Source organism: Cydia pomonella, chromosome 22 (genome assembly GCF_033807575.1).
Source record: "Cydia pomonella isolate Wapato2018A chromosome 22, ilCydPomo1, whole genome shotgun sequence".
Classification (NCBI taxonomy): domain Eukaryota; kingdom Metazoa; phylum Arthropoda; class Insecta; order Lepidoptera; family Tortricidae; genus Cydia; species Cydia pomonella.
In genome coordinates this window covers 12,160,419-12,176,246 of record NC_084724.1, presented here as the reverse complement: position 1 = coordinate 12,176,246, position 15,828 = coordinate 12,160,419, and the positions used below count along the sequence as shown (strand labels likewise).

Below are 15,828 nucleotides of genomic sequence, written 5' to 3'. Positions count from 1 at the left end.
CAACTAAAAAAAACGGGTTTTGATTTTGTGAAGAGGGAGAAAGAAAACTCTGTTTTTGTCACATTAGTTTGAGGCTTTATCGGGTAGACTTATGTGGATGAACTACTGATGAAGTGGTACTTCCTGCTTGAAAATGGCTCATATAACAAAGCTAAGTGAACATTTACCCCCGGGAACGCTTCGACGGAGGCTTTCCCTCCGAGGTTGATGACCCGTCCGTCCACTCGCTGCAGCAAATTCAAGCCTCTCTCACCCGGCTCGCCGCCTGCAATTATATACAAAACAGAATACAGTATGTATGTGTTTCATATAGAAAGTACGCCCGTTACAGGGCCTGCAATATTGTAGCCTAATAACTGGAATTAATATCTTAACGCTTCACGGTAATAAACAGGGCATTACGGCGTTGCCCCCTACAGGTCACGCAATCTCACATATTCCCTATCAACGTAGAAAAAATAAAGAGTTATTTGGGAATGCTGAATACAATATTATTATTATTTTATTTATTCCTTAAATTAACACTTACAGTCAAGCTACACATGTTAAAAGGAGTGTCATTATATAAGCATTGAGACTAACAATATACTTTACAGTACATATGGGGCTACTTTATAGCACTAGTGCGAGAAGTAGCATATTACGTTACTGTGTCGAACATTTAAAGGGCCATATGTACTGTAAAACGTTGTACGATACATGTGCGAATAGGTAATTCGCAACTCGTGTCGATTTAAAACACTCCCTTCGGTCGTGTTTTAATTTATCGCCACTCGTTTCGAATTTCCTATTTTTCGCACTTGTATCGTAATGTACTATAGTGCTAACTATACATTGATTGAGCTTGGCGTCGTTATTGACTCTAGGTATCGACTACTAACTGCCAAAAAACTAGCTTCAGTGCATAGAGTTACATATATGTGTGTAGATGGATGGAAAGTATGAGGTGTATGAAATGTAGTTATAAGAGATGTACCGTTCATGCCGTAGGGCTGGAAGGCGCGGCGCTCGGTGAGCACGGACAGGCGCACCGGCCGCCGGAACACAAGCGCGCGCCGAGTGCCGTCGCCGCCGCGCCAGCGTCCTGCACATACACACTTATCAAACATGCACACGATATAAGACAGATCCGAGAAGAAGCGTTGCATGTAACAGTACAGTTTGTTTCTTTGATAACTAAAAACATACACTTATTTCTATATTTATGGTGCCTGCTATCAATGCACCAGTCCCTCATTAGTGAAAATAAAACAGCCGAAACTACGGATTGTCGTGACCGATAGAAGCCGCCCTCTGCAGTAAGGAATTTGTAGATTTCTAACTTTAAGTTTAGAAATAAATTAAAAGTGAAAAATGAACCCACTAACACTGGATCGCTAGCCCCGTGCTCTGCCATCTGAGCTACCAAGACCTTACCCAATACAGTGAATATTTCCACCATATATGAGCCTTAGGCCCTAGCGACATCTACCGTAAGACTGTTATACTTCTTAAACGGCAACTGGAGTTCCAAGTCATATTGGAAATTCACCATAACGATGCGCTATTTCATACTAAATTAATTAGGTATCAAGTAGAAACTCTATAGCATCGTATACGTTTCTGGTGATGCCAAATTAATTTATAACTTTATTCGATATTTTGTTCAGAATTTAAATATGGGTCTTAGAACATATCATCCTCACAATCATATTTGTGATCCCAACTTTAACGCCAAGTGTGGAGTCGTACCTCGGCCGCCCGACCGGGCCCGCAGCGAGAACTCGGCCACGAGCACGGGGTAGCGGCGCTCCACGATCTCCACGTCCGTGATGCGCGTGTTGGTCATGTGCGTGTGCACGCCGCCCGACCCGTGCCAGCCTGGGCCCTGGGAAGTGACACCTCAACTCAATTGTAATATCCTCAAGTATATTAGGCAAGAAATTTAAAAGAATACTAAAGAAAATGCATACCTAGTCGACAACTACGACAGAGCGCACACACATCTTATAGAATTTTCACGAACACATCTGTAGTATAGGTCAAAAACTTAAGTAAGTCGAATAGACAATACATGTTTAAAAGACACACACAAACAAAACAAATGTCTATTTGAACACGTCACAACTACATACAACAGGTGACTTACTTAAGTTTTTTACCTATAATTAGTAGCATGTTCGCAAATACGAGCTGCATATCCTGGTATCGGGCACCAAATTGTAAAGTACTGACGTCGTCACAAACCATACTTTGCGCACTACCATTGCGTACTGTTATCCTCCCTGTACCCTAAACGGCTGACTAAGCCTAACATCAGCACATCACCTCCCTTCCCTCGCATTTATATAACATCCTTAAGACCTGAACTCGGTCAGTTCCCTACCGACTTCCAACCACACCACGCCTTACCATTTCCATGCCGTAGCCCTGGTTTCAAAGGCCTTTCAAGGCCAATATGTTAACTTAATTGAGTCTTAGAGAAATACGTAAACGAAGAGTGCTCATTGCATACATTAGTTTTCTTACCAAAATGCTTATTATTTTCGTAGTCGACATCTAGCGTCAAGTAGCGGATTTACCAGTACCGCTACTTGACTTGCGAAGAAAAAACTAAATTTTAAGCGAAATAATTCTTAAATACGGTGACATATCAAACATTCGTCCGCCATTTTGTAATTTCTTGGCAGGTGAGGCATGCAAGGCACAGACCTATTCAGCATTCAGCCACGATTGAAAATTATGTAAAAATATTTTAATCGGCTGTTAAATTAATCAAATAAAATAATTTTAAACATAAACAAAAATATTAAATTATAAACGTTAAAAGTAAAACTCATTTATGCTACTTGGTTTATATGAATAAGCGATATAATTTAAAAAAAAAGCTATAACTCCCTAGGGAGTAGCTTTTTTTTCACAATCCATAACTCCCGCGGGAACAAAATAGGTATTTGTCCTTCAGCACACCTGCATGAAATAAGATATTTTTCGAGCAAGTGTGATGAAAATAAATTAATGAATGTCTACCGCATCAGAGTAATGAGATGCAGGCATGTAACTTACGGCGCCGCTGCCGCCCGCCACGGTCTCGTAGTAGCCCCAGTCGTCCTCCCCCAGCGTCAGGTTGTTCATGCAGCCCTGAGACGCGGCGCACACCTGAAACATGCAAGTTGGTTACTACTAATAACTGTTGCGTTTACTTGGGATTCTTCTTCCTGTCTTCACTCACTATAAATACGCATATTGGGACCGTGCGAAGTGCGTGGTGGCGGTAAGTAAAGCGATCCCAGCGCACAAGGTGGCAAAAATTAGAACTAACTGCGGATAGCGTCTTTAACATTTCGTACAAGTTATATGACTCGAAATGAAACTTTGATTTACGATTTCTCCTGAAGTATTCATTTAAATTGTATGGTGTAAGGGACCATTGTAATCTGTATGAAATGCTTAATATAACTAACGTATTTAATTTGATAATTGTTAATAATGTATCCATGTAAACACCTTTGCAAATGCCACATATTACGTGATCTTTTTCTAAAAGTTAATATAACGGGTATAGTAAATTATCCTTAAAAGATAGACATTTAACATCGCAGACTTTTTTGTAGACCTATGAATGAGAAACAACCCCACCATACATTGTGTTGTTATAGCTCAAACGGATTAGGCAACGTTTTCGATTAAAGCTCCTAGCCAGCGTGATTTTTTCCGACAACATCGTTGTATTTCAACCAATTTACGCAAAACCTTAACAAGTTATATACCTAAGCCTTCCTCAAGAATCACTCTATTGATAGATGAAAGTCGTATGAAAATCCGTTCAGTAGTTTTTGAGTAGTTTTATAAGATGTAGTGAATTGACGTTTTCCCCTAGACTCGCGGACGCTAGGTTGCGTGACAGTCGTGCACATAGCGAATATAAGACAAAAAACTGTCAGTGTCATTTTTCATTTCGAATCCATATCACCTCTCTCCAAATTTCGAAACATATACATAAAGTATGATTCCATTCCCTTCGGGTATGAAACTCTATAGAAGTTGTTTGTCGTCAGTTTACCTGGAAAGCCTTAAGCACGACGTCGACGATGCGCTGCGAGGTGAGCACGTTGCCGCCCACCACCGCCGCGCCCTCCGACGGGTCCAGGACGGAGCCCGGGGGGATTATCACCCGCACCGGGTTCAGGCAACCCTGGGAACAACGTTAGGCTTCATTTCACTGTTCCATGATAGTTTAAAATCGACAAGAAATAGTTACACGATAGTTCTCAGTACTGACATAAGCGGTCCGTAATACTTTTAAGACCCCTCAAGGCAATACACGCAGTGGAAAACCACTCACGCTGGGACGAGGACATCATAAAAATAGCTGGACCAAACCGCACTAGACCGATCAAAATGGCAAACTTTGGAAAAGGCCTTCACCTGAGAGGGGTTCCTGTTACATATCTATAAATTATTTAGAAAATAACTAAGAATTCCAAAACTAGTATGTAAGCAAAAAACAAAAAAATATTTACTAACCATCATAAAGTAACAAACAAATAATTGTACTAATTTAGCGGGAAATAAAAGGCTTTTAATTTTTTTTATTTATAATACTTTTATACCTCTTAGCAAAATGGAATATTTCAGTATACTAATCAGGGTTTTTGTACCTGGTTGAGCGGCACGTCGTGTCCCACCATACAGCGCAGACAGTAAATGAGCGCTGACAACGTGATGGCGCGCGGCGAGTTCAGGTTGCCCCACACTTCCACGCCCGTGCCCCTGCAAAATGCAACCAGATCACACTACACGGACACTTATGGGGCATATCAGGATATAGTGTGTTACTATTTTATTTACAGCACATATGGCGCTACTATACCGCACTAGTGCGATAATTAGCACATAACGTAACTATGTCGAAAATTTAAAAGGCCATATGGTCTGTAAAATGTTGTACGATACATATGCGAATAGGTAATCCGCAACTCGTGTCGATTTAAAACACTCCCTTCTGTCGTGTTTTAATTTATCGCCACTCGTTTCGAATTTCCTATTTTTCTATACTATACTACGCTATACTATTATCGTATGGCATATCTTTACATGTCACTGCATTATAAAATTTAAATTTAAAACTAGAATTCTTAAAATAATCCACGGCTTTCCCAGTGAAGGTCTTAAGCTCTTCAGTGTTGCCACTGAATTTGGTGTTGGGGCATTCTAGCACCATGTGACGGATTGTTTGTTCCGGTTTTCCTCATCCGCATGCCGGCGATTCACACCATCCCCATTTATTCCAGTGGTATGCGGAGTTGCCCAAGTCAGTTCTGAAGCGGTTCAGTAGACACCAGACACGTTGGGTAGTGAAGCCTTTAGGTCTTGTACGGGCGCTTAGTTCGAAGAAGTCGGTTGGCGCCTTATTGGATTGCCACTCGTTAAGCCAAGCATTCTCTACCTTCCTCAGGAATCCATGGCGCTTAACCATAGCTAGGGTGTTACTAACGATTCACGTCATTCTGTCATCGATTTAATTTTATTTCCTTTCCGTTAGTTTGTACTCACGTGAAATCGCAGAGTGCCGTGCCCGAGTCCTTGTCAATAGTGACACTGAGGGCTATAGGTGTCCCGTTGTCCAGATACTCGACCGCCTTTAACACGGTTGATCCCGTGCTCGCGTACGTCTTGTGCGCTATTTCCTGAAACAACATTTAAGGTGGTTCGATTAGGTTACCCAAAGCTTAAACCTCACTAGATGGCGCCACAATTGCAAATTTTGAGTTTTAATTTTTTTGTGGAGTAGTCTTGGTATTTCTATACTGTAAATTATGTATAGCGCACTCTTTAAATAAATATTGAACTATTACAACAAACATTGACCACTTCATTGTACAAAAACTACCCCTTAATGTCGACAGAATGTTTCTTGACTCTATTTCTAAGTATCACTCACACATTCAAACAGTCTTACTGGGATCCTTGTAGTAGACAATTTGGCACAGCGTGAGTAGGCTTCAATAGCGTTGCGGTATGTACGTGGAAATACATGCAAGAGGATGTGGGTTCGAGACTCATTATTTTATTTTTTTTTGTTATCAGTATTATCAAGTACCTATTATTAATAAATTATTTTATGAGAAATATGAGCGTTTTCCATAAAAATATAAAAAAATCTGATTCTCACACATCATGATATTTTTGGGTTCTTCCAACTCAGAATCACTAGCATAATCAATCCTCGTGCTAAAAAAACCCGAAAATTTGTAATGAAATTTTAGTTTTACATTGAAATTTCTTTCACACTAAAATGTGACGTAATGGTATGGATATTTTAGGATATCTTTTTTTAATGCTAGGGTGGAGAAGATTCTAAGTAGAATGAACCTAAGAAAGTCCAAATTTGTAAGCCAGATTTTCCGGTATTTTTTAAAAAAAAAACGCTGTTTTGTTCTAAAATTAAAGCAATCCCTTACTGCCCAGCCTTTTAAAAAAGCGGCCAAGTGCGAGTCGGACTCGCCCATGAAGGGTCCCGTACCATTTATGACGTATTAAAAAAAACTACTTACTAGATCTCGTTCAAACTAATTTTCGGTGGAAGTTTGCATGGTAATGTATATCATATATTTTTTTTTAGATTTTTCATTCTGTTATTTTAGAAGTTACAGGGGGGGGGGGGGGGGGCCCACACATTTTTTCACTTTGGAAGTGTCTCTCGCGCAAACTATTCAGTTAAGAAAAAAATGATATTAGAAACCTAAATATCATTTTTGAAGACCTATCCCTAGATACCCCACACGTATGGGTTTGATGAAAAAAGATTTTTTGAGTTTCAGTTCTAAGTATGGGGAACCCCCAAAATTTATTGTTTTTTTTTCTATTTTTGTGTAAACATCCTAATGCGGTTCATAGAATACATCTACTTACCAAGTTTGAACAGTATAGCTCTTATAGTTTCGGAAAAAAGTGGCGGTGACATAATCGGACAGACAGACGGACATGACGAATCTATAAGGGTTCCGTTTTTTGCCATTTGGCTACGGATCCCTAAAAAGTAGGTACTATTTTACAGTAGAATTAAAACATTTTTTTTACGATACATTTAATTAAATTACAGTGAGTTACAAAATTGCATGGCCTTCTATTTATAACCATTATAAAAAGAAATGAGATATTTACCATATTTGTTTATATTATTGATTTCCCGATATTTTGACACAACTAGAAGTTTCACACAATGCCTAGAGATAGAAAATTATTTATTTATTTTATTTATTGTCAATTTCACTCAACGGATCACATCATATCCAATTTATGTGTTTATGTATTTCATTGTTTTCTACCTAGTTGGTTATTAAATTCTGTTACTGCAATAATCTTTATCTACATAAAATATACCAACGAAAGTTTAATAAAGTATATATTAAAATGAAGTACACAAAATCAGGAATTACATATGACAATATCATTCAAAATCGCCTCCTCTGGCTTTACCACAGGCCCTCAAACGACGAGGCCAGTCATCAATAGCGGCACGCACGATTGTCATGTCTAATTCCGTCACTGTCTTAACTATGGCCCGCTTGAGGGAGTTAAGAGTTGTGTGGGGTTTAGCACAGGCTTTCTCCTCAATAACCTGCTATATGGCATAATCCAACATGAAAGGAGGTCCGGGTTGGAGGACGGCCAGTCTTCGTGGGCAATAAAGTCAATTTTGTTCCTTCGAAACCAGGCTTGAGTTGTTTTTGCCTTAGGTATGTGCAGGAGCTGAGTCCTGTTCAAAGATCCATGGCTGGTTTTGAAATAGGGTGTGGCTTAAGGGCTTCACTATTGGTTCGAGAACGGTTTCCAGTTTCCGGTTTTCACACCTTTTTCACAGAAATGAATCTGTGTTAGCCCTGAGTATGACACACCCAAAATCATGTTTGGCGGGTGCCCACATTTGTGCAACGCAATAGGGTTGTTTCCATCTACAAATCTTAGGGCATAATTGTATCCCAAAAAATTCTTTTGGATTATAAGAACATGTTAAACTACTTTTAGGGGACCTGTAATGACCATATTTTTGTAAATATTGAATTTAAAATATCTTTTGGCACACGTCACGTGACCAAACTCGAAACGTCATTGAAGATTCTGATGACGTCACAACTCTCGGATTGACACTGTTGACAGTTAGGCGATTAACAACAAATGACAAATATCAGTTGACAGTTCGTATCTTCTACGTGTGTATGTAGTTATGTGTCAAACCATAAACTGTGACGTCACACAATTTTCAAAGAGCGTTTTGGGCGCGAAAGCATCTGTCAAAATATATTTTGTTAATTTAACATATTTAAAGCCGTTTTAGTATAAAAGCTGAATTTTAAGGCAACTTTTAGTTAATATAGAAAGTAATACAAGCGTTTCAAAAAATTGGAATACGATTCTCTTTTAGGCCCCAATTCATTATAGATACGACGAGATAAGCATTATGTGTGGTATATAATTATAGCTCACAAATCCACCACATTATGTCATTTTTTATTTTTTCGGTAGCATTTGTTTTAACGGAAATAAAGAGGTTGCAAATCGAGTAACAGAACTTCAGAACAGATATCATTTGATATTTACCAGTCGCTTTTCAGTGAAGGAAAACATCGTGAGGAAATTGGACTAATCCCAACAAGGCTTAGTTTTACCCTCTGGGTTGGAAGGTCAGATGGCAGTGGCTTTCGTAAAAACTAGTGCCTACGCCAAATCTTGGGATTAGTTGTCAAAGCGGACCCCAAGCTCCATTGAGCCGTGGCAATATGCTGGGACAACGCTAGAAAGAAAGAAAGAAATCGAGTAACAGAACTTAGTAACCAACTAGGTATAATAGTTATGATGTAAATGTCCATATCATGTTGGAGTCATATATGTATTAGCCAACTAATTATTCAAGATCAATACACTTAGCCATTACAACCAATACACTTATTCACCTAAGTACAATCTCGGGCAAAATTGAGTTTTATAAAAGTGAACTAGTTAGTTATAGACTCCAATTACAGTTACACTTTTCCTGGTTTTTCGCGGACCAGAATATCGATGATTTTTGTAACTTGATTTAGACGTTGCTATCATTTTTAATCCAAAAACACATAAAATCACAATTCAGAACATGCGGCAGCGTTGTTTTCTATCAAGTACCTCAAGCACCAGGGCGGCTACCGGGAAAATCGAAATTCGTCAATTTCGGCCATTTTTCTCTGTCACTCTAATTACGTCTTAGTGAGAGTAAAAGAGAAAGATCCCCGCAATTTGCGAATTTAGGTTTTCACGGTAGCCCCCAGGTCCTGTCAAGTTTCAGCAGTGTGCAGTGTTGCCAGGTGAGCGGAAGAGAATTATCGTACTTGAGGGTCAATATTATTGTACCGTTGAAAAAAATATCGTTCGCCAATCAAAACGGCAGCCCCTAAAAATGTCTAGCAAAATAAGCTTAAATTTCCAATTAATAATAAAAAAAGACAATTTTCGTCTAAATTGCGCAAAAAATCTGTTTATGTTTGTGTATTTTTGGGATAGACTCAAACGGTATACAGGAAATTGTGACATTTTAAACTTTAAACTTACACCAAGGAGCCGAACACCCAAAAGATACTAATTTTAACCTATTTCTGAGAGAAAGTGTCATATTTTTCTTCAAATTACTAGACTTTTAAGGTGGCATCATCCAAGGGCTGAAATTATAGTACTTTAGTGTACGATAATGCTCTTTGGAACATTACGTCATACCGGGGCCCAAATTATCGTACATGTACGACAATTATCGTACGCCTGGTCACACTGAGTGTCAGTGTCGACAGAGTCAGCTAAAAACGCGTCAAACATCGCAACGTCGCGCCGATGGCCGCCCGAGGCATGGAGTGGCAACGCCGCAATGTATTTGTACACGACATTTGTCACACACACATGAGTAAAATTTATAAAAATATAACGTTGATTATTGCATGATTTCTGTATGAAACAAAGTTTTTCTATTAATTTAGCGCAAATGAATATTCGAAAGTAGATAAATGCGCAACTAGTTATGTAATAATATTGTGTAATTAATTAATAAATAGCGATTGTTTTTTGTATGAAAATCGAACCACCTTAAGGATTACATTTCTAGTTTTAACCCGACCTCCAAATTGGACTCAGCTCCCGAATCCTTAGTTTGTGTGGACGGTGGACATTTATTATTCCTTGTTTACTCATACTCATACTCATACTCATTTATTGGTAAAATATACAATTTTACATGTCAGCAATAAAATACACAGTTGAAATTAAACCCTGATAGTAAACGTAACGCTTATTGAGATAGTGAAATCTTTTGGCTATAGGGACCGGGCGCGTTTGAGGATCTGCCATCTTGTGGCCTGAATCGGAACCATAGACATGTACATTTACACGTCACGTGTTTTCTTGTGCATAATAGGTTCTGCCATCTTTTGGGCTAAATCGGAACAATAAACATCACATTTACGCCTCGCGCCAAAAATCTGACGGCTCCTGTGCTGCCTCCTACAGTTCATGCACGCTCCCTATTAAAAGTTCTCTAGATAGTCTTCGGCTCATGCAAAAAGTAACAATAAGGATTATCGACACAAACCTGTTTATCAATATTATAGTATAACTTTCATTTATGAGCGACATGACCAAGGTTTTACGTCACAATGACGAGGCATTTGCGAATTTTCGACATTAAAAGGATTATGCGATGTTTATGCCATTATTGTTTCCACCTAGTCGCGATTCTACACAATATTTATTCCACGCATCTGCAGTTTATCACGTGCGTTATTCTTCACACAAATATATTACTATACAATCGTCGCAACTCTTATTAATGTTCGACATCGGACACATTTCTGGTAAAAAGGCACTATCTCTTTCTTACTTACTTATAAGTACGTTAGCAGTGGCGGATTTGCAGTGTTGGCCGCCCTAGGCCCCAGGCCTCGTAGTAACTACTAGCCGCCCCTTTCTCAGCATCCATCATATAGACTGTCGCCTTGCTGCCGCCCCTAATGTCTTGCCGCCCTAGGCCCGGGCCTACTTGGCCTTAGGGCAAATCCGCCACTACGTTAGTGAGAATAGATCGAAAGTATAAAAACGTTCAACTTAGTAGAGCTGAACTGCTTTTTACTGATATTCGTGGATAGGTAATATTGTCCGTATTGCCTCCATCTAATACTTCTCACCCAGCAAATGCAAAAAATAAATGGAGTTGTGTAGAACCACATTAATAAGAGTTGCGACGATTGTATAGTAATATATTTGTGTGAAGAATAACGCACGTGATAAACTTCAGCTGCGTGGAATTCATATTGTGTAGAATCGCGACTAGGTGGAAACAATAATGGCATAAACATCGCATAATCCCATTAAAAAGTTGTAGTAGTCAAGTTCCAACCCTACACCTGTAAAGATAAAGTCCAAATTACCTTGAGCATGTCCCGGACGGCGATCTCGGCGTTCTTCTGTATGTGCGCCATGTACGCCTGCACCACGTCCAGGCCGTAGTGGCTTATCAGCTCGCCTACTAGTTGGATTCCCTGGGTATGCAATATTCATTGGTACACTTGCAAAAAGTCACTGCTGCGGTAAAGTTTAACCCTTTGAACGCTTTACGTCATAAACTAAAACGTCACTCACACGCCAATGTCATGGGCGCAAACGAGCTAATGTAAATCTTACTTGAAAGTGTGAAGGTTAGTTTGACAGCGTACGCCATACGCTACGGCGCAGAGGACTAGTTACAGCGCCTTTAGGTGTTCATGGCGTTCAAAGGGTAAATTTTCTGTAATCGGGTAAAAACGTTAACAACAACACATCTGTACACAAATACTTTTTCGTAGAATCCAGATTTTGTGGCCATAGAACAAAGCCAAAGATGTAACTAGAGTCAGACCAAGACAAGTCTGCAACGATTCTGATAGCACACGCAGTGCAAGTATTATTTATACGTCATAATTTCGTAGGATTTAGACGTTTAAAATAACACTCGCACTACGTGTGCAATCAAAATCGTTGCAGACTTATCTTGGTCTGACTCGAACTGTTTCAGTACCAGTAGCTGCAACGGCTTTAAAGAGATCAACAAAAAAGTTGTGGTTACCCGCTGGTTGGCGGCGACCTGCGCCTTCAGGTCGGACAGGTTGTCGGGCAGGTTCCGCGTGCCCGAGCAGCCCGCCTCCTCGCCCGGCCTCATCAGCTCTGGAACAGTAACAATTCAGCCTATATACGTCCCACTGCTGGGCACAGGCCTACTCTTACGCTGGCCCAGTACTCTTCTAGGGTAAGGTAATAGGTTCAGACCTGTACTCTTATTAAATCTTTGATAGTTATCTACATGCGGCAAGAATCATTATTGATTGTTATCTTGCGCGAATCCTGAATGAATTAAGACTTTCCCACATATCTCTCATTTATCATGGAACAAATATGATTTGAAAGTCCCACCTGAGTCCTTCGAAATGTATAAGATGTTAAATTTTAATTTTACAGTAATATTTTCTAACCTACTGTGAACTTCTCGTTGGACATTCCTCCATGCACCAGTAGAAAAGACTTGAAGGAAGCCCCCTCTTGTTTAAGAAGCGCAAACATGGAGATGCCACGACGATAAACAGGTACAGTCAGCGTCAAATACTTCGTAGCAGTCAAAGTAGCCAAATAGTTCGGTACACCATATATTTAGTATGGTGTACCGAACTATTTGGCTACTTTGACTGCTACGAAGTATTTGACGCTGACTGTACAGTCATACCGAAACTCTAACTTTGCAATTAGAAACTCTACGGAACCCCGCTGTTAGGAACATAATAAAGAAAGAACGAAATTGGGCTCGAAAAATAAGAAGGAGTGTAAAGTCAGTGAGATTAAATTACTTGTAATTCCCTCATAGAGCGGGCGCGCTGGATTTTCTATAATCTTCTACACTTCTTTCTAACGAATTAAGTCTGTCACTGTCCAGTTACGACAAAATAGAAGGCAGAAAGTCGGAAAGGACTGATATTTTAACTTTAAAAGAAATTAAAGAGAAGGTACGTTGCATCGGCAAGGATTAGTCATTGTCTAAAATAACTGATTGTAGTTTCGAATTGTGGGTATCCGGAAGAATGAAATAAAGTAAATTTGATGTACAATGTTGCTAGATGAAATAATATATTCCTAAATACCCGCATTGAGCGGCTCTTGTTCCCGCGCATGCCCCGAATCGCGAGGCTTATATCTAAACACTCGAGGTTTAGTCCTCGTTGCGAGTCTGATTTTTCTGTGTTATTGTGCCTGTCGAACATTAAAATGTGTGTCTAACCTGCCGTAAACTCTTTCACGTTGAATTTCCTTCCATCAACTAGCATAAAGACTTGAAAGCAGCCCCCTCTTGTACAGAGTGTGGCGGCATGGAGGCCGGGGCGAGTCCTCTGATGCACAGAATATTAGGCTCTAATGTTACAGAAATGAAGCCTAACCTGCTGTGAGCTCCTTCTCATTGAATGTTCCTCCATCCACCAGCAGGAATGACTTGAAGGCAGCCCCCTCTTGGGTGAGAGTCACGGAGTGCGGCGGCATGGAGCCCGGGGTGAGCCCGCCGATGTCGGCGTGGTGGCCGCGGGACGCCACGAAGAATATCGGACGGCCACGACCGCTGCAAAAGATAGATGACTGAGAAATGGTTTCTTTGTTAGATCTTGTCTATTTTTAATATCTAAAAAGGTACAAAAGGAACCCTTATGGTGCGACTCTGTCCGTCCGGATGTCTCTTTGTCACATTGCTAAATATCTTAAGAAGTACTCAAGCTATCGATTAGAAATTTGGAATAGTAATGACCAACGCTAATAGAAGTCCCCAGACATATTAGAAGTGTATTTTTTTTATTAATTATGGAAATTGCCCCATATAAAGAGGGGGCAAAATTTCAAAGTCTAGACTAGGTCAAGTGGGGTATCATTTGAAAAAGCTCAAATTGAACACTACATTGTTTTTCCATAGATTTACAAAAAAACATTTCATAATTTAATTGGCAATTTAATCTTATTTGCGAGTCTTTCCTATAATATAACACTAAAGACACATTCTTTCAAATAAAACAAAAAAAGATTAAATCGGTTCACACTATAAAGAATTATCCCTGAAAATCCAACATACATACAGATCGCGCAAATTGGTCAGCCAATTTGCCCATAGATAGCGCTGTACTGTGTTATAAGTCTTTCGTGATTATAGTTACACGAGAAAATTGAAAGTTTGTACGGAACCCTCGGTGCGCGAGGTAAACAAACTCGCACTTGACCGGGTTTTTTTTACATTAAAGATCCCCTAAAATACTATTTTTTCTGTTAAGCTTTGAAATAATACGACAGACAAAAACGATGGAGTTTAGAGGCTAGTAAGTTAGTTGTATACCTAATTACATTCCAAACTATAATCACTTTATGACGAACACAATTACTAATTTGTAGAAGACCAAAGATTGAAGGTATCTACGAAAACGTTATCCGGCATGAAGGGTCGGCCGATCTGCTCAGAAGAATTTTACGCAACAAAGTGTATGGCAAAAATGCAACGCATACGACTCGTCATTGCGTATACGATGCGTCAAATTCCGATGTCTGACTTCTATCACTCACTGCATCACCCACTCACATTGTTTTGTCACTTGTTTTTTTTTACCTTGTCTCCACTACCCTAAGGTTGTCTGGAAGAGATCGCTCTTTAGCGATAAGACCGCCCGTTGTCTACTATATTCTAAGTTGTACGTTTAATTTGTATGTCATTATGTTCTTTCATATTGGTGAGCAATAAACAATATTTGTATTGTATTGTATTGTCCGATCCTGTCATTTACTTGTGGAAAACCGGAGTAATGACTGTGAGGTCCGGTAGATGGGAACCCCCCGCCTTGGGATGGTTGGCGAGCAGCACGTCGCCCGGCTTCAAAGAATCACCGCGAACCTTCATCTGGAGAAACCGAAACATACGTTAACCGAAATTATTTTCGATATAGCCCACATTACAAATTTGAAATATTGTCAATATGGTTCTAAACTGGATTATCGAAAACCACATAGAAAACCGCTAAAAACAGTGTGTGGAACAAAACGAAAATAAAACAGTTTTACTTTAGATTCAAACCAAGATAACTTGGCGGCGATTTTGATAGGGTTATTTTAAACAAATACAAATAATTTCTTGAAAACAGTATAGTAGTGGTAGCACTTAAAGACTAAGGATTAAGGATAAGGAAATGTTTAAAACAAAACGTCAAACTTCTATGAAATTATCACGTTTACTTGACACTTGCACTGCGTGCGCTATTAAAATCGTTGCAGACTTGTCTTGGTCTGACTCTAATTACACTGTAAATATACGTTTAAAAATGTAATCGGTATCAAGGCTCGCCTTGGTTGGTGATATGGTCTCCAATGTGTACTATTTGTTGAATCGCCTTAAGAATAAAATACTCGTAAATATGAGGTTTCGAAAGACTCGCGCGGTGCACACGAGGCCGTACCTGGTACTGCACGGTCTCCTGCATGGCGCCCAGGTGCACGGGGATGTGCGGCGCGTTGGCCACCAGCCCGCCGGCCGGCCCGAACAGCGCGCACGAGAAGTCCAGCCGCTCCTTGATGTTCACGGAGATCGACGTTCTTTGCAATACTCTGCAAAAAAGATTCAACTCAAATCATTACAATATATATATATAGTCCTCCACATCGATTTCGATGACGGCGACCTTAGAAATCAAGGTTTTCCTCTTATGAGCTCTTATGTGGCTGGCCAGGCCAAACTTGCTCTTAAACACCCTTTCACATTCACAACAGTAAAGTTGACCGGCCGCG

The 15,828-nt window shown here is 39.8% G+C and overlaps 1 protein-coding gene across 1 annotated transcript in view; it reads right to left on the bottom strand.

Annotated features, from left to right (window-relative positions):
- LOC133530239 (5-oxoprolinase) overlaps positions 1-15,828 on the bottom strand; it is a 31,255-nt gene that overhangs the window by 985 nt on the left and 14,442 nt on the right. Inside the window, exons 18-29 of the mRNA XM_061868112.1 lie at positions 15,501-15,648; positions 14,835-14,947; positions 13,458-13,633; positions 12,101-12,198; positions 11,427-11,537; positions 5,536-5,669; positions 4,641-4,752; positions 4,043-4,174; positions 3,046-3,138; positions 1,732-1,867; positions 977-1,084; positions 168-265 (exon numbers count right to left, since the gene is read on the bottom strand). Of these exons, the coding sequence (XP_061724096.1) occupies positions 168-265; positions 977-1,084; positions 1,732-1,867; positions 3,046-3,138; positions 4,043-4,174; positions 4,641-4,752; positions 5,536-5,669; positions 11,427-11,537; positions 12,101-12,198; positions 13,458-13,633; positions 14,835-14,947; positions 15,501-15,648 (1,459 nt within the window). The remainder of the gene's footprint in view (positions 1-167; positions 266-976; positions 1,085-1,731; positions 1,868-3,045; positions 3,139-4,042; positions 4,175-4,640; positions 4,753-5,535; positions 5,670-11,426; positions 11,538-12,100; positions 12,199-13,457; positions 13,634-14,834; positions 14,948-15,500; positions 15,649-15,828) is intronic.